The sequence below is a fragment of the Anoplolepis gracilipes genome, chromosome 1 (assembly GCF_047496725.1).
Source record: "Anoplolepis gracilipes chromosome 1, ASM4749672v1, whole genome shotgun sequence".
In the NCBI taxonomy this organism is placed as follows: domain Eukaryota; kingdom Metazoa; phylum Arthropoda; class Insecta; order Hymenoptera; family Formicidae; genus Anoplolepis; species Anoplolepis gracilipes.
The window spans coordinates 17,828,930-17,844,896 of NC_132970.1; the positions used below are offsets into that span (position 1 = coordinate 17,828,930).

Below are 15,967 nucleotides of genomic sequence, written 5' to 3' on the forward strand. Positions count from 1 at the left end.
TCGCAAAATTCAAAGCGTGTATTATTTATAAGAACGTACTCTCTACAATGTCAAAACCAAGGTCATCGGCAAAGTGTAATCCGCTAATGTAAACATTTACGAAATTCTATAGAAAATAAACCTTGAATTTTTCCACTGTAAATATATCTTACCGAGTATATATTACTTACGAGGAGTCTTACTTACGAGAAGGATGTAAATAAGTCATGAAATTATAATAACATATTGTACATTTTCATATACACATCTACCACATATCCGTGAACAAATGTTTACTCAATATTTATATATATATATAATATAATATATATAATATATTGCTATATACTATATTGCAACATAACATAAGACAGATGCTTAAATTCTGCTTACGCTAGAGACGAATTATCACTAATTCAACGACATATAGGATCTTCAACAGGAGTATGCATGCACGTACAATATATCAATCTTTTAAAAACATTTGCTAACGATACGCTTATCTAATTAAATATCTAGTGTAAGTACGGATATATCTAGAATGTTGGAACACATAATGAATCGTACACAAACTCCTCTTTGACTTTTCATCCATTTCGCTCTTATGATTTTCTTTAAGCTTTCCTCTGTATCCGCACTTGAATGACAAATATAATTTGCCGCTAACATTCCGTATGACAAACGGAGCAAAGAATACTTATCGTTAGAAAAAACGTGTCCTGATTTAAAATTACAGAGAAAAAATTTGTTAGTTTTGCTCGATAAAATTCGATAACTTTGAAGAGCAGACGTCGATCTGAGTAGATGACAAAATGTAAACACAATCAGCTTGGACTATGATGTGTATTATTAAAGGCCGCTTCTTATTTTTCTCAATTTTATACTTCAACGCGTTCATTATTAGAAATAGATTAATCGCAATGATGAATAATATACAATCGCTCCGTGATTTAATCTCCATTGCAGATATATATATATATATATTTATATAATAACTTTTTTAATCATATATTACTTAACGTTTCGTTTTTCTCGTCTTTTTTTCTATCTTTTTATTTTTCCTCCGTTTCTTTTGACCGCTCGATATTCTTTAAGTTTAAAAATAGCCGCGCGAAAGATTATTCAAGAATCTACAAATTTACGAAAGTTTGATTGCAAAAAATCTGTTTATTTAGAAATTTACGAGTCTATAAAGTTTTTCCTTTTTTTTTTTTTTTTTTTTTTTTTTTTTTTTTTTTTTTATGAGACCAAGGATGCGAACATTTTAAAACTTTATAGTGTTTTCTAGATCTCCGTGGCCCTTTTTACAAACGCGTCTTATAGAAGACTACTTTTAGGCGCTTATGCGCTTATGCGCTCTGCGCATGAGCGAGCGTTCATTTCGGACGCTTGATACGCATCTGCGAAATGATTTCGGAAAATATTTAAGCTTTTTATAGGTTTATGAGCGGATAACTTGAAAATAGGAGAGAAGAGGGAACAGAATATATAATATGAAGAAAGTAGGCGTCTCCATTTTATTTATTATTCCCTATTACTGCCAACCAATTGTAAATTATAATTAGATCACGGATACGTTTGACTTATTCAGAAATCGGTGACAGCCGATAATTACGAACGGATGTTTACAGAAGCCAAAATCGGGAATAACGAATGGGAGTAAAGAAATTGCCATTTCATTAAAAATTGAACAGGCCGCGATCTAATTATAATTCTTTCTAAAGCTTTATAGTTTCACCAAACTTTAGGCACGCGATATGCATAGAAATTAATATAAGTCGTTACAATAATTATTATAATGACTATAGTAACATCTTTGTTTTTTGCATAGTCTGCGCGAAAAAGGTCACATATATAATTAAATGCTATAAATGAGATATTCTTTTTTCGGAAAGCCTTAAAGACATTTTCAGAACGCTTTTTCGGAAAATCTTAAAGATGCCTTAAAGAAGAATGTCTTATGGGTATTTTTTTTAGATGCCTGTATTATTTGCATAATCTTAGACGTTTTAATTATCTGAAGATACACACGGTTGATCTAATTCTCGATTTAACAGACAGGCGCTTATAAAATTATTATAATGTGAAGATGTCAAGTGAAAGAATTTTGAATATTTAGATTCAAGGAATTATAAATCAATCGTCAAATTTTTATATAAATTCGTGGATTATTCAGTATATATATATATATATATATATGAATTTATGAACTTGTGCATTTTTTTTCGTGGACCGATGGATCTCTGTGAATCTCTGTAGATCCATGGATCTATTTACCTTTCAAGCTGCGACGCGATGCTACACATTTGTCGAGGCATAGGTCTAAGAAACTAATGACCAGTGAATCTACGGATTAATAGATTTACAGATTTTTAAGATCTATATTTTTACGTAACCGATGCTTATATCTACTGTAATACATATTATTCGCACAGTAATTAACCTAATAAGACTACATAAAAGAATTAATTACACAAAATTCGATACACCGTCTCTTCAGTTGCGAGCTCCATCGGGAAGTATCCATGTTCAAACGATCCAACACAATATTCCGTTCATATTTAGCTCTCTAGAATGTAAATAATCTTCCTTCTGTGTGTCAGACTGTCAGACTGTAATATCCCGTCGATGCAGAAAAAACAGCTCTTCCGACTTTCTCTTCCTCTGGCGAAGGAACTTGACTTCCAAGATATAGGATTTGCGTGAAATAATATTATATATAATTATATGGTACACAATGTAATTATATAATATAAATATGCGTTCCACACATATATCCCATATCATCGATAAAATTCTTGCTTTCAAACTTTCAACATAAATCTTCGTGCGCAATATAATAAATCGTGACTGATTCGTCTGTTATCGACAGTTTGATTTAAGATCGATGGAGCCTTTGACTTAAGTACGTACCAACAATCAATCGCTTTTAAATAGGATTTAAGTACTTACGGAGGGCTACCACACGATCAGTATTACTATTAATGCGTCAACAATTTTAATATTTTGGCTATCGATATATACGTGTATCATTAGTATAACATCTTTACATTATTAGTATTCGATCAATATGCATCTTTCATACTATTAATCTACCTTAAAAATATAGTAATTACTGATCGCGCGAGTCTGCTCTTCTCTTGAAATTTCTTTTAAGTCTAGAGATCTTTAATTCTTCTTCAGTAATTATATAGCAGTTCTCTTTCTCGGAACTTTGGTTTCAGTAAGTATACTAGACGCGTGTCTGAGCTTCCGCTATCGCATGATGTATCTTATCAATGCTGATGGTGCCGCAATGCTTCATATGCTTCTCACATGATTGATCGTGAAAATATTTTTAAAACTGCGAATTGAATGTTAAAATCAGCACGAAATCAATAGATCCTTGGACTTACAGATTATTGCGTATTGTGAATTTTTAGTATTTCCGTAAGTTTTAAAATTTGGACTCTTTAGATGCGCAGATCTTTGGATCTGTGTAGCTCTTCTTTTTCTTCTTCCTGTGTTGATTTTTTTCTCGCTGTTAATTTATATAGATTCCTGAGTGTATAGATTCTTGCCCTCGTGTATCCTCAGATAAGAAGATTCTCGGGCCTATAGAGTCTTAGATGTACAGATCGTTGATATCACATAAATCTTTGAATTTATAAATTCTTTAAGTCCATATATCACGATCCGCGTTTCTATATTTCATGCATCTCAATCACATATCCTTTATTTTACACATCTTTGTATTTATTTACGCACAGACAAACTCGGATCGACAAATTCTTGGACTTCTTGCGTCATAATGTCGTTCATGTTCCTTTCACTTTAAGTAAATCTTTAAAAGTTTTTAATTAATAGATTAATTAATACATTAATTAATTAATTCTTCCAAACTCAAAAATTTAAAAACTATTAGCATAAATTTTACATAAATTTTAATAAAATAAAAATGTTTGAAAAAATTATAAAGATTCTTGAATCTTCAAAATATCAAGAACTTTAGAAATTTATAGCTCCTTTCCGTTACAAACTTTTTTAACTCCTAGACTCCTTTTAAACTGATGGATTAAAATTAATAAATTCATTAAAATATCATATTTATATATATATATATATATATATATATATATATATATATATATTAAAACAATACAATGTTGCAAAAATTTTACCGATTTTTCTTATTGAATGTAGAGCTGTATTAATCAACTTGTTTATTAATTGATTTGATTGGTACGTCCATAATACGTTGGCCATATTTTTACAATGTTATTTAAATACATTCCTTTAATCCAACAGTTCAAAAGACTCGTTAGTCCGAGTGTTTGTAGATCCGAGTGTTTTTTACGATCTGAAAAGTCGTATGGACGCAACAGATTCTACGAATCCGAGTGTATCTCTCCATAGATTGCAGCATCGGATGAAACATGCATCATATAGAATCATAGATCATCATACACATTCAACATATTACTGATTGAGACAATAACCATTGATCGGACAAATTGACCGATCAAAACTCTTAATATCCATTTCTTTGGTAAATACTCTTTCATCATACTCTTCATAGCAAAGATTTCAATATAATAACTCTCTTAATTTTAACGCTTAATTGAAAATATCCAAAACAAAGGAATATAACATGTTAACAATTGTTAACACATAACGCACAAACATAACGCAACACGCATATCGCATACAATAGCTTTTATGGTCAAGTGATAGAAATAGAATTCTGATCAATGTTGCGACCTGTGTTACGCTATAAACGTGACGTGTCAAAAAGCGCAACTTGGGTTATAAATATATCGTTTATTAAAATAAAAATGTATTTTTATCTCGCCAAAATAACGTGTTAGTTTCAAACTAACTGAAGTACTTTAGCGCGTTTCGATAATATTTCAACAGACACAAATATTTTTAGTAAGGTGTTTTTCATCTACGTTATTATCAATACCAATAGAGTTGGAAAAGTTTCGCACAGGGTGACTTCGCACATAACTTGTAATCTCATTCAACATTGCGATAGACATTGATTTGGTTGATAGCCTCGTGTCACTTATCGTGACTAATTTATTTATTTGAGGGAACCAAATTTTTTGTCGGCACCACTCAAAAATTTTTAATATAACGTCACGTGTTATGTTTATATTTCTTGATGGCAATTTGTCCAATTGAGCCTGTACTTGTACTCCTTTTGTGCCTGCTGCCTTCCGTTAGAATTCACCGCGAATATTATATTCTTCTCTCGTTAAACAGCCCAAGAATTTCAACGTATCGATAGTATCGAGAAGTATCGTAGCGCGTGACAGGCAAAAAACACTATTCTATGATACATTCTACATGGCTGAGAACTAAGATCATCATCGATCATTCGCAGAGTCGTGAGAAATTATTCGGCCAAGCTCGTCATCGCAAAAAGGAACGCAGTGTGTGACAAAGAAAAGTTTAGAAGATCTAATTGAAACGGTTTCGGGGAGGGGGCTTTTTTGCAACTGAGGAAGAAAAATCTCTCGCGCGCGCGAGGATCGAATATTGCGAACGATCGACTTAGCCGTCGATGGTCGAGATCACTCTTCGATGACACAACCCTGGCAGAAATAAGACAAGATACCGCCCGGCATTTGTGCGGGATTGTTCGTTTCACCTTTCTTCTTTCCCGATTCGATTTTTTGTTTTTTTTTTTTTTTTTTTTTTTTTTTTGTGCACCTTGATGTAATCGATCGTCGAGTTTATTTTCTAATTTATGCAGTTTTTTTCCTCTCTTTTGCCTTTTTTTCTCTTTTTTGTCTCTTTCTCGCTCTTTTCCCTTTTCTTTTCTTTGTCTTTCTCTCCCTCGCTTGGCGACTGACATGACAGATGGACAGCGCTGTCGCAATCGTTGTAAGTATGACGAACGAATGATGAGCTGATGAAAAACGATGGCGGATGAAGAAGAAGTAAGGCTGATCCGGGGCGGTATCGTCGGCAGAGAGAAAACCGGATGGTACACAGAGAGTGATCGCGGTCGGCCAACGAGGCGGGTTAAAAAAAAGGAACGTCTTCTTTTTGTTCTACTCTCTTGCGGCTTCCTAATTTTTGGACGCGGTTGATAGCGACGATGATGATCTGACGATTGGCCGAAGCGACCGGGCTTAGTCTACCATCAGTTCGAAATGCACTGAGCCACGTCTCTCGAATCTGTCGTGGATGATATTGTGCGCCCATGCCTTGCACTCGATATTGATGAGCACGCCGTCTATAAATACAAAACCGATGAATGTTAATTACTTTATTCCTATATACCCTGGTTTTTTCTCGGACTCGTAATATTATTAGAATTATGAATCGACAATTCCTTCAGTTTTTACAATTATAATTTTTAGTTGAGTTTACAAATACTCATGAGAGCAAGAATTCCTTGATCTTTGGACAATCAGATTGGTTCTTAGATTTATTTTTACAGATTCGGTCTATGGATAATAATTACTATTTAATTGTCTTTCATTTCTATTAAATAGAATATGCAAACGTACACTTGGGCTTTTCGAAGAACACAGCTACAAGGGGACTCAGATATCCCTGGGTATTCCTAAATGGGAAATAGTAACCGGGGAAACCACGGCGCGGAATATATTGAATCGCTCCCATATTCTCCACATCGGCCGGGTTTTCACCAGCACAGGATACCCAGACAGTGTCCAATCTGTGGGACATTTCCTCTTGTCTGATATGCTCCTGAAGATCCGCCGGCATTGTTGCCGGCAGATTTTTCGTATCGTTATAAAATTGCGGCATCCATCCGAAAATCTGAAATAAATATCTCGAGTAAATACTTTACTACATCTCTCTATTTTCACTGTTTTTGCAGTATTAAATCTATCTTTGAGGCGACTAGGATGTAATCTTCTAAATCTGTAAGAATTCGTTTTCTTTGTCTAAGCAAAAAATAAAACAGTCTTAGAAAAATGTAAAAACCAATAATAAAATTTTAAATTCTTCTAAATTAAATTTAATGTTTCATTAAATTATTTATAATTTATATATTATTTTTAAATACAATATTTATAACTGTTTCTTTTGAAAAATTCAATATTCGAACATCCTGAATATATTCAAAATTTATGCCTGCGCATATAGGTGGAATCATTCTAAAACCATTATTAAAAAATGTCTATTAAAAAGTAGAAAATAAGAATGACTTGTTCCTTGAATGATGTTCCTGTTATTTTTTAAAGGTTTATAAAAAAATCTGGTGGATAATAAAGTGCGTACACAAACCTTATTCAATTTCAAGAAAATGCAAGGTGCGGATTTGTTGAAGCCATACTTCCTCTCCTTCGTGCACTGTCCCCATTCTCTCATATCTACGTCGCAAACTTTACCTGGTGGTGCTGGTCTGTTATAATCACAGGGCACTCTCTGCTCAATACTATTTGTGCCGCTGGTCGGTCTTTCATACTCTGCATTGCATGAAAAATTATATCTCAGAAATCGTATGTCGATTCTAAATTGCTCGTTTTACAATTTACAAATATTTAATTTCGAGTAAATGAACAGGATAGAAATTGTGCTCTATGTCAAACATAATTTCTTGCTCACCTTCCAAAAATTTGTCCAGCTCCCTGGTCCAGTGAAGATAATTACCCTCATCGCTGGCCTTGTACCAGATCAATGTACTTTCGACGTTGCTTTCAGGAGGCATAGGCCTAAATCCGAGACCCGGGTTGCTGCCAATCAGCGAGTTGTCCAGCTGCCACTTGGGCGCGTTAGGGTCCAAAGTTTGGTAGAACACAGCCAGCATCGCACCGAAAAAGCCGGACAGGACGGCATAGAAAATTACGTAGAACAGCAGAATCTTAGCTGAAAGTATAATGGGTTACATGAGTCATAACATTCTTAAATTTATAAATTCAAAAGGAAATCGTTTTGAAATTCAGTAGAATTAATGAATATATCTTTAGCTAACAATATAATTCTAATGTGAAATTTATTACTAATGTAAGTCTCTTTTCTGTTTTTAAAAGTCTCTTAAAGAATGTATTTATTTATTACTTATTTATTTATATTTATTTAATCTTATGCAGTCGAAATAAAACTAACAAGTAAAATAACTAATTGTAAAACAACAATCTTGATATTTTAATGTATTGTATTTTTTTTAACACAAGATATTTTTATTCTTTTACATAATATGCAGTTATATATTTAAGTTATAATTAAATTTTGATGATTAAATTAGTATAAATACACGAATATTATTTATCAATTTATTCAAGACTAAATTATTTGTTAAAAAAAATATTTTTATTTCAACACATATAGTAGGAATATTGCAATACATGCTACCTGACACGTACCTAAAATACACGCTCTAAAAAACAATGTTTTTTTCCTCTAGAGTAATTGTATTACATAACTCCTATTGAAAACAATGTAGGATAATTCTGTTCACGTGTATCGGGCGTGCACTTTTCACGTAAAAAAAATTTTTTTCTTTTTGTTTCTACTAAGAATATACTAAAATTATGTACTTTGAGAATAATGTGTTTTGAGAATCCGGTTAAAAATGGAGATGATGTAGATCAAGTGGCTTGTGTGGATTACCGAGCTCTCGTTTCTTGTATATCGCACTGTAAAGTGTCTCAAGGCTAATTCTATAAAATCGATCGAAACTACTCGAAATACACGAAAGCTGTTTTATTATATAACCAATGAATCAAATTTAACTATGTACATCTTGTATCACACAATCTATGATGAATTATTCGCAAATTTTTTTATTATTGTGTTAATTATATATATATCTGTTATGTAAAATTCTAACTTCTTTTTTAAAATAATGAAAGTGTAATTTTGACATTTACATAAAACACGAGGTACAACAGTCGGGTATATTTTACATAAAATTTAAAGGCAAAACTTTTTTTTTGTTTTAAATTTAAATTTAAATACGTTGTTGAAGAAGCAAACAATAATACAACGTTATTAATAAATAAATCAATTTTTTTCAAAGTTTAATATTTAGTTTAGAGAGAGAGAGAGAGAAAGAGAAAGAGAGAGAAAATCAATAAAAAATAGAGATATATTTAGGATTTATATGATAAGCTATATTTCTAGTTTAGGATTAACGTCATATCTAATCGATGGTTTTACGAGCATAATTTCTATTGTTGCTACGGTCGAAGGTTGAAGCAGTGAAACAATTATGACCCGGCGCCTAATTGGCCTGAATTGGTATTGGGTAAGCGATGCCATGCGTTTGTTATACAAATCGTTGACGAATATACATTTGCGCACGCACATAGCGATGTAGCCTGAGAGAAGTCATTCTCCAAATTAAAAATATTAATTGCAGTCACACGGTTAAATTCACACTTTTTTTTAGAAATAGAATAAATAGACCAAATTTTCTAATTTTCTTTTTATAATTTTTTAGAAATTCTTTATAAATATTATTCAAAATTAAAAAACATTTTTACGCGCCTGTATATATATTTAAAAATTACATTCAATACAAATTTAATTTTCGCTTACTTACAGTTAAATGAATAACACAATCAATCTTTTCTCTCCAATGTTTTTAAATAAAATTATTTGTAAAATGCATATATAATTATTTATTTATTTTTTTTTAGAGATAGAAAATCGAATACAATTGTAAGAGAAACATTAATGTGAAATCTATCTTCTTTCTAAATGATGGGTCACTGTCTGGGTTGATTCTGTCAGCAGCAATGTCTTTTCACATATACAATAACATGATGAATGCTCATTTGCTTAATCGTATAAAGCCTCGTGTCAAGCCATAATCGCATCGTCAAGTCCCAACGTACATTCACGTTATAACTGAATATCGCGAATAATTACTGATTAATTACGGACACGTGTTTGTAAATATTCAGAATATTCCATTTTGTTACATTAATTTACATCGGCTAAAAACAATTACACTGATTAATGTATTTTCCGAAATGAGAAACGTAATAAAAACTCTGACGAAGAGTGAAAATAAGATTTATTTATTTTGTATAAATTTTATAAACGTTGGTTTTCATAATAATTACTCCTTTAAAGAAACACACAAATATTTTTGTAATATGATATATAATATAAAATTTATAATATAATAATATATGAACAATCTTTATGTAAATTACAAAAATTATAAAAAGATTAAGACATCTACCCTTTAATATAAGTCGTTAAAAATGTAAAATATTACAATCATATGACTGTTTGACATGTTCGAAATTTAGAGGATAATATATATATATATAATAAAATGTATGTATATAATATATATATATATATATATATATTAATAATAATAATTTAATAATATATTAATTCTCTGTTTCTCTTTCTCTCTCTCACTATAAATTAATTAAATCAAATGTAATTTTATCGATACGAAAAAAATATTGAATACAGCTGTCAGATTCACTAAGAGAAACTCTCAATTTTGTGTGCGACATTAAAATGATAAAAAAAAAAACTAACGTTGGAGTTGAGTGATCAACTTTTTCTATAATACCAGCGGTTGACTCTTTATTAGTGGCCGCACGTCATTACAGAGTCACTACGGCAACGTAACATTTCCATGGCTTTTTTCAAGATATCGATCGACGCAGTACCGAATGCGACGACGCGAGCCGGCTATGTTTCTGTTGTCAAGTAGGCCATTAGTATCTTGCTTCGATATTATAACGTCTTAATTAATTAAGCTCGAGTTAATTTGTAATATATATATATATATATATATTCACGAAATTATTACAAATCTTGTTACTAAAAGTTTAATATGAAAAAGTCTCTTCATGTTTTCCGGAAGATCTGCAGGATCGAACGCGTATGTAGGACATTCGGCGAGAAAAATCGGCTTGCGCAGACGCTAACGCTATCCAGTATAGAAATCAGACCATACCATTTCTCTGTGAGATGGTAACGGAGACGGTTCGTATTGATTTCGGCGGAAGTCGATCGACCTCAACAGAAGAGTGAAGGGGAATAGACAAACAGCGATAAAGCAAACCAAAGAGAGAGAGAAAGAGAGAGAGAGAGAGAGAGAAAGAATAGGACGAGAAAAAATAAATATATGATACAGACTACAATGTATGTCTGTAGTTATGAGAAATAAAATTATAAGTAAAAGAATTTGAATACTTTATTAAACGTAATAAAAAAAATAAAATATTAAAGAATATTTAGAGAAAATTCCACCTCCAAATCTCGTAATGTGTCTTTTATTCGACGAACGAGAAAGCCCGTAAGTTATTTTAAAAAAGTCACCCTATCAAAAGTCCCTTGCTCGTGTATATTTCCTCCTGCTCCAATCTTAACCGAATGTAAAAATAGAACAACGGAAGTCCAGTGAGGTTGCACTCCTTCAATACGCGGACAAAGGAAGCCACAAAGTTTGATTTCATTAACTTATGTTAAAAAACTTTAAACCACGATGGTAAATAATAGCAGTATATATAAATGTATTACTGTTGATGAAGAAGAATTTCGTATCGTGCATAATTTTTTTATGTATATTGTAATATATAATTATTAATATATTATGTATAATCGCATTAAGAAAAAAAAATCATGCAAGAAATTATTGAAAAATTAAATTAATTGATACAACAATAACATATTTTAAATGTAAATAATCCATATGTTAAACTATAAATTAGATGTCTATATACACATGTATTTAGATAATAAATTATTTTGGGTAATAAATTACTTGCACGTAAAATTAACTTGATTAAAGGTTTGTCAAGTTAAAATTCCGTTTTTTTATTTTAATTTTATTTTAATTTAAAAAAATAGAAAGACAAACCTTTTATTTAAAAACAAAAAAATTTCATTGCAAATTTATTTAAAACAAGATATTTTATTGCAAATTGGAAACAAATCAGCTTTATTTTTTAATTAGTGATCATGTATCAATGATTATGTCGAAATAAAAAAAAATTATATGTTATAATACGTGTGCAAAACTTCTCGTGAAAAATAAAATGCAATAATCGTCGTAAAAGTGCTAGCTTATCAAAACAGGATATGCATAACGTTAAATACACACTAAGAGATATTCGCGCTAAATCAGCACTCTGTTGATGGAAATCACATTTCTCGTACAAGATATTTCTCGTTTTACTTTGCTATGTTCTCGTACGCTGCGTACATATGCACACAGCAACATTTTTCTATCTCCCGCCCGACTAATTTATCATATCATCGACGCGTCACTCAGCCTGAAGATTATCTCAATACATACTGGAAAAAAAATTTCAATTTACGTAAATTATATTACAAGAAAAAGCGACGAAATGGATTTTCCTAATTTCTACAATTAAATAAATAGTTTAGATGCAATTAGGCAAACGAATAATTAGATATAAATTTGAATTAAAAAATGTATTCAAATTTTTGCAACTTTTTTTTTTCAATCACTATATATTTCGCGATCAGTTAGCAGTAATATGCACAATGCAACGCAAAACCTTACGCCATATATAACTTCCGATGGAGGAAGATGTGTCTTACATAACTAGCTCGCTGTTGGATAAATTTTGTGCCTCTATTTATGAATGTTTTGTATAATAGCACGATGTCAAAACTTGGCGTTATTTAAAATTGTAAATTAACTCGCGATTAAACAAATTTAAACTAAAAAAGATACATGTAACGTAAATTATACAACAATTTAATTTTAAATATAATTAATACACAAGCAATATAAATTTCAACATTGATTATAGAAAATAATCATTTTCAGAGAGCAAAAGTGTTCGAACAATAAAAATCGAAGAATAAAAATTCTCGTATCAATTTCAAAGAATAATGCTGACTGTTATAAATGCACAACTTTAATTTACAACTTTACCTCGATGTACAACTTTAATTTATATATTTTCTATATATAGCAAATTTCTGTGGACAGATATTGCAATATTATTATTACAAATTAGACTTGTATGTAAAATTGAACAAATATACATATATGTACGTTAATATCTATAAATAATCATAACGACAAATTTTAATTTTAAATTAAATAAACTAGTATCATAATTAGCATATTGTAATTCAGATTTTTAAATGCATATTGAATCATTTGGAATGTCATTGTTTTTACAAAAACAAATTTATATAATATTAAACAATAATGAAACTTTTAGAATGTATAACACAACAGCACGAAGTTTTATCATCGATAGTCGGCGTGCACAATTATCTTTTATATATACATGTATTATTACGTAATAATAGATTCTCTTAGTCAAATACAATCTTTAATACTCGTATCTTTTCAAACATTTCCCTCTCTCTTTCTCTCTCTAAAATTAATATTATTAAAAATACTACTTCACCAACTTTCATAATAAAAATAAAATATGCAAAAAGATAAAAAAGATACATAACGATGGAAACATTTTATTTGAGCTCATCCGTTTAATAAGACAAAGTATCACATTGACTGTTACATGTGCTTCTCTGATTTTTTTAATTCTTAACTTTGTAAAAATTGCATTAATGTTAACCTTCTTTTAATTCTAATTTTAACGTAGATCAAAGGAAGTGTAATGATTGGATCGGAAAAAAATTAAAATAGAAAATTACGAAAAACTATTAATTATTATACGCGTAAAATTAATGATAATTCAATAATTTATTTAATATTTTATTTCCGCAAATTTCTAGTTCTAATAGATTCGCTCTATCTTGCTTAGACTTTAACGTTAGGAATGCCAAAATTTTAATGCTAAGAAAATAATTTAAGACAGTAATTCAAATGATTTAATTTGCTCACAAATATATTCCATAACTAAATTGTAATATAAATTGTCAAGTATATAGAATACCTCTGTGATCTCTTTTTATCTATTTGTTAATTATTACGGATGAGATAAAACAGTGTAAATATAAATTAATATAAAAAAGGAATAAAACAAGTGACACTCTTTTTATATGTAATTAATTTACTTTTCAATCTACATCCATGCGCGAATTAATGAACACTACATTAATTAAATTACTTTTAATACTTGCAAATATATTGTTTTAAGAGATGAAACACTACTGTGCAACGCTATTATTAAATGCAAAAATGTTCAACCGTTTATGACCTAATACCATTTCCAATGTACCACGTATTCATACCTTCTTACGTCATAGAATTTTTCACGACTCTATACACTGTATCGTCACTTTATGACATAGAACGATGCGGGAACGTCTTAATTATCATGAATTAATTATCTTTAATCGAATTTTTTTTAATAAAATTGAAATCAGTAGTTTGTCTCCCTCGGAAAATAATCTTACAAAGGACAAAGATAGGGGCGGGTCGAAAAGACATAAAGACTCAATAATGTGGAAAGGCGAGCTATGACATATATTAAACGCTAACAAGCGTTAAAACTCACCCCAACTGGCGCCAGTGCGCCCCAGGAACTGTCCCGTCTCGGAGTTCCAGAGGAAGACCCGGAAGCCTTCCCATTTTCCCAGCTTCGGCGGCGGCATATAAAACTGCTCGACCTTCTTGCCCTCCATCCCGACGACAATTCCCGGATGGATAACCGCGCGCGAGAGTGAGGACAGAGAGAGAGAGAGAGAGAAACAGAGAGAGAAACAGAGAGAGAGAGAGAGATAAAGAGAAAGGGTGAAGCGGATAGAGCGATGAGGAAAAAAAGGGCGGAATTTCTGTTTAAGAGACGAACAAGGCAGAGAGTACGAGAGCAGAAAACGCCAGCAGCTGTGCCAGCCCGCGCGCGCGGTCCTGATCCCTCTCGCTCTAGGCTGAGGACTTCCTTCCTCCGGCGCTCCTCCGGAACGACGTTCGGCGGCCGCGATCGAACAGCTCCGCGGGCGAGGGCGCAAAGGAAGGAATGGTCGATTCGTCGTGCCCCCGTCTCTAAAGGAGTCGCGCTGCTCTCGGGGCGCTCCCGTCTAGTGAGGGGTTGAATATTGAGCGATCGAAGCTGGCCCGAAGAGAGCTTTTCAGAGCGCGTACACCGCTCTCCCTCTCCCTCTCTCTCCCTCTCTCTCCCTCTCTCTCTCTTTTCTCCCTCTACCCCTCTCCCCTCGCCTTGCCACCACCTTCCGCGTCAGCACGGTCTCTCGTCCCCTCCACGGGGCACCCCTTTACGGCGCCGACGTGACCACGCAGACGCGTCAATACGTGATTTCTCCTTAACACCCCTCTCGCGCATCCCTCCTTGCAACCCTTCTCGTCGCGGATCCGCAACGAGATGGCTCCACTGACGATGGCGGCCGACCGACCGACCGACCGTCGTGATCCACGCTTTTCTACCACCCTTCTCCAATTTCTCCCTTGCCCTCCGCGCACCTCCCCCCCCCCCACAAGTGTTCACCCTTTTCGATCGACCACGTCCCGCGATAAACGCGACTGCTCGCGCCGGAGTAGCTTACGCGACGCGATGCGCAGCGGACTCGCGTATGCGTGTTCAAGTCTCTTGTAAATAGGCGGATATAGAGAGGGAAATGTTAAAGATAGAGAGAGGGGTACCCAGAGGCGCGCAGAGATAACAGGTCACGTGGAGAACGCGATCGCCGCGGCGGCCCGAGAGAGAATGACGGTCCGTGATAACCGAGCTTTTCCTGCTCCAATCTTTCAGCTGCAGCAGGCGCCGTTTTGGCTATCACTCGGTGTGATATGCACTTAATAAGCCAAAAGTATACATAATATGATGATTGTGAATGTTACGCGGGGATACATCTTGCAATATATTATTATTATTATTGTTGTTAGCTATCCCAAGCATAAAATTGTCACTTAATCTTAATGAAAATAACTAATTAACTTCAAACGATATATAATTATACTTATATAGATTTATAATAAATATAAATAAATATATGTAATTATAAAATAATTATATCACAATAAATATATGTATCTGAATAATTATAACATTAAAGAATGATTTGAAGATCTAATAAATTGCGATTTAATCAAACTGTCAAATTTGCATGTATGTTACAATCTTATTAAGGATGGATC

The 15,967-nt window shown here is 32.5% G+C and overlaps 1 protein-coding gene across 1 annotated transcript; it reads right to left on the minus strand.

Moving 5' to 3' along the window:
* Positions 1-1,482: 1,482 nt before the first annotated feature.
* Positions 1,483-14,994, minus strand: LOC140669925 (sodium/potassium-transporting ATPase subunit beta-2-like). The gene is made up of 5 exons (XM_072900150.1): positions 14,370-14,994; positions 7,549-7,809; positions 7,228-7,409; positions 6,483-6,756; positions 1,483-6,205 (listed from the first exon to the last, which is right to left on the minus strand). Exons 1-5 carry the CDS (start codon positions 14,494-14,496, stop codon positions 6,102-6,104), a joined length of 948 nt encoding a protein of 315 aa, XP_072756251.1. The 5' UTR covers positions 14,497-14,994; the 3' UTR covers positions 1,483-6,101.
* Positions 14,995-15,967: the final 973 nt, after the last annotated feature.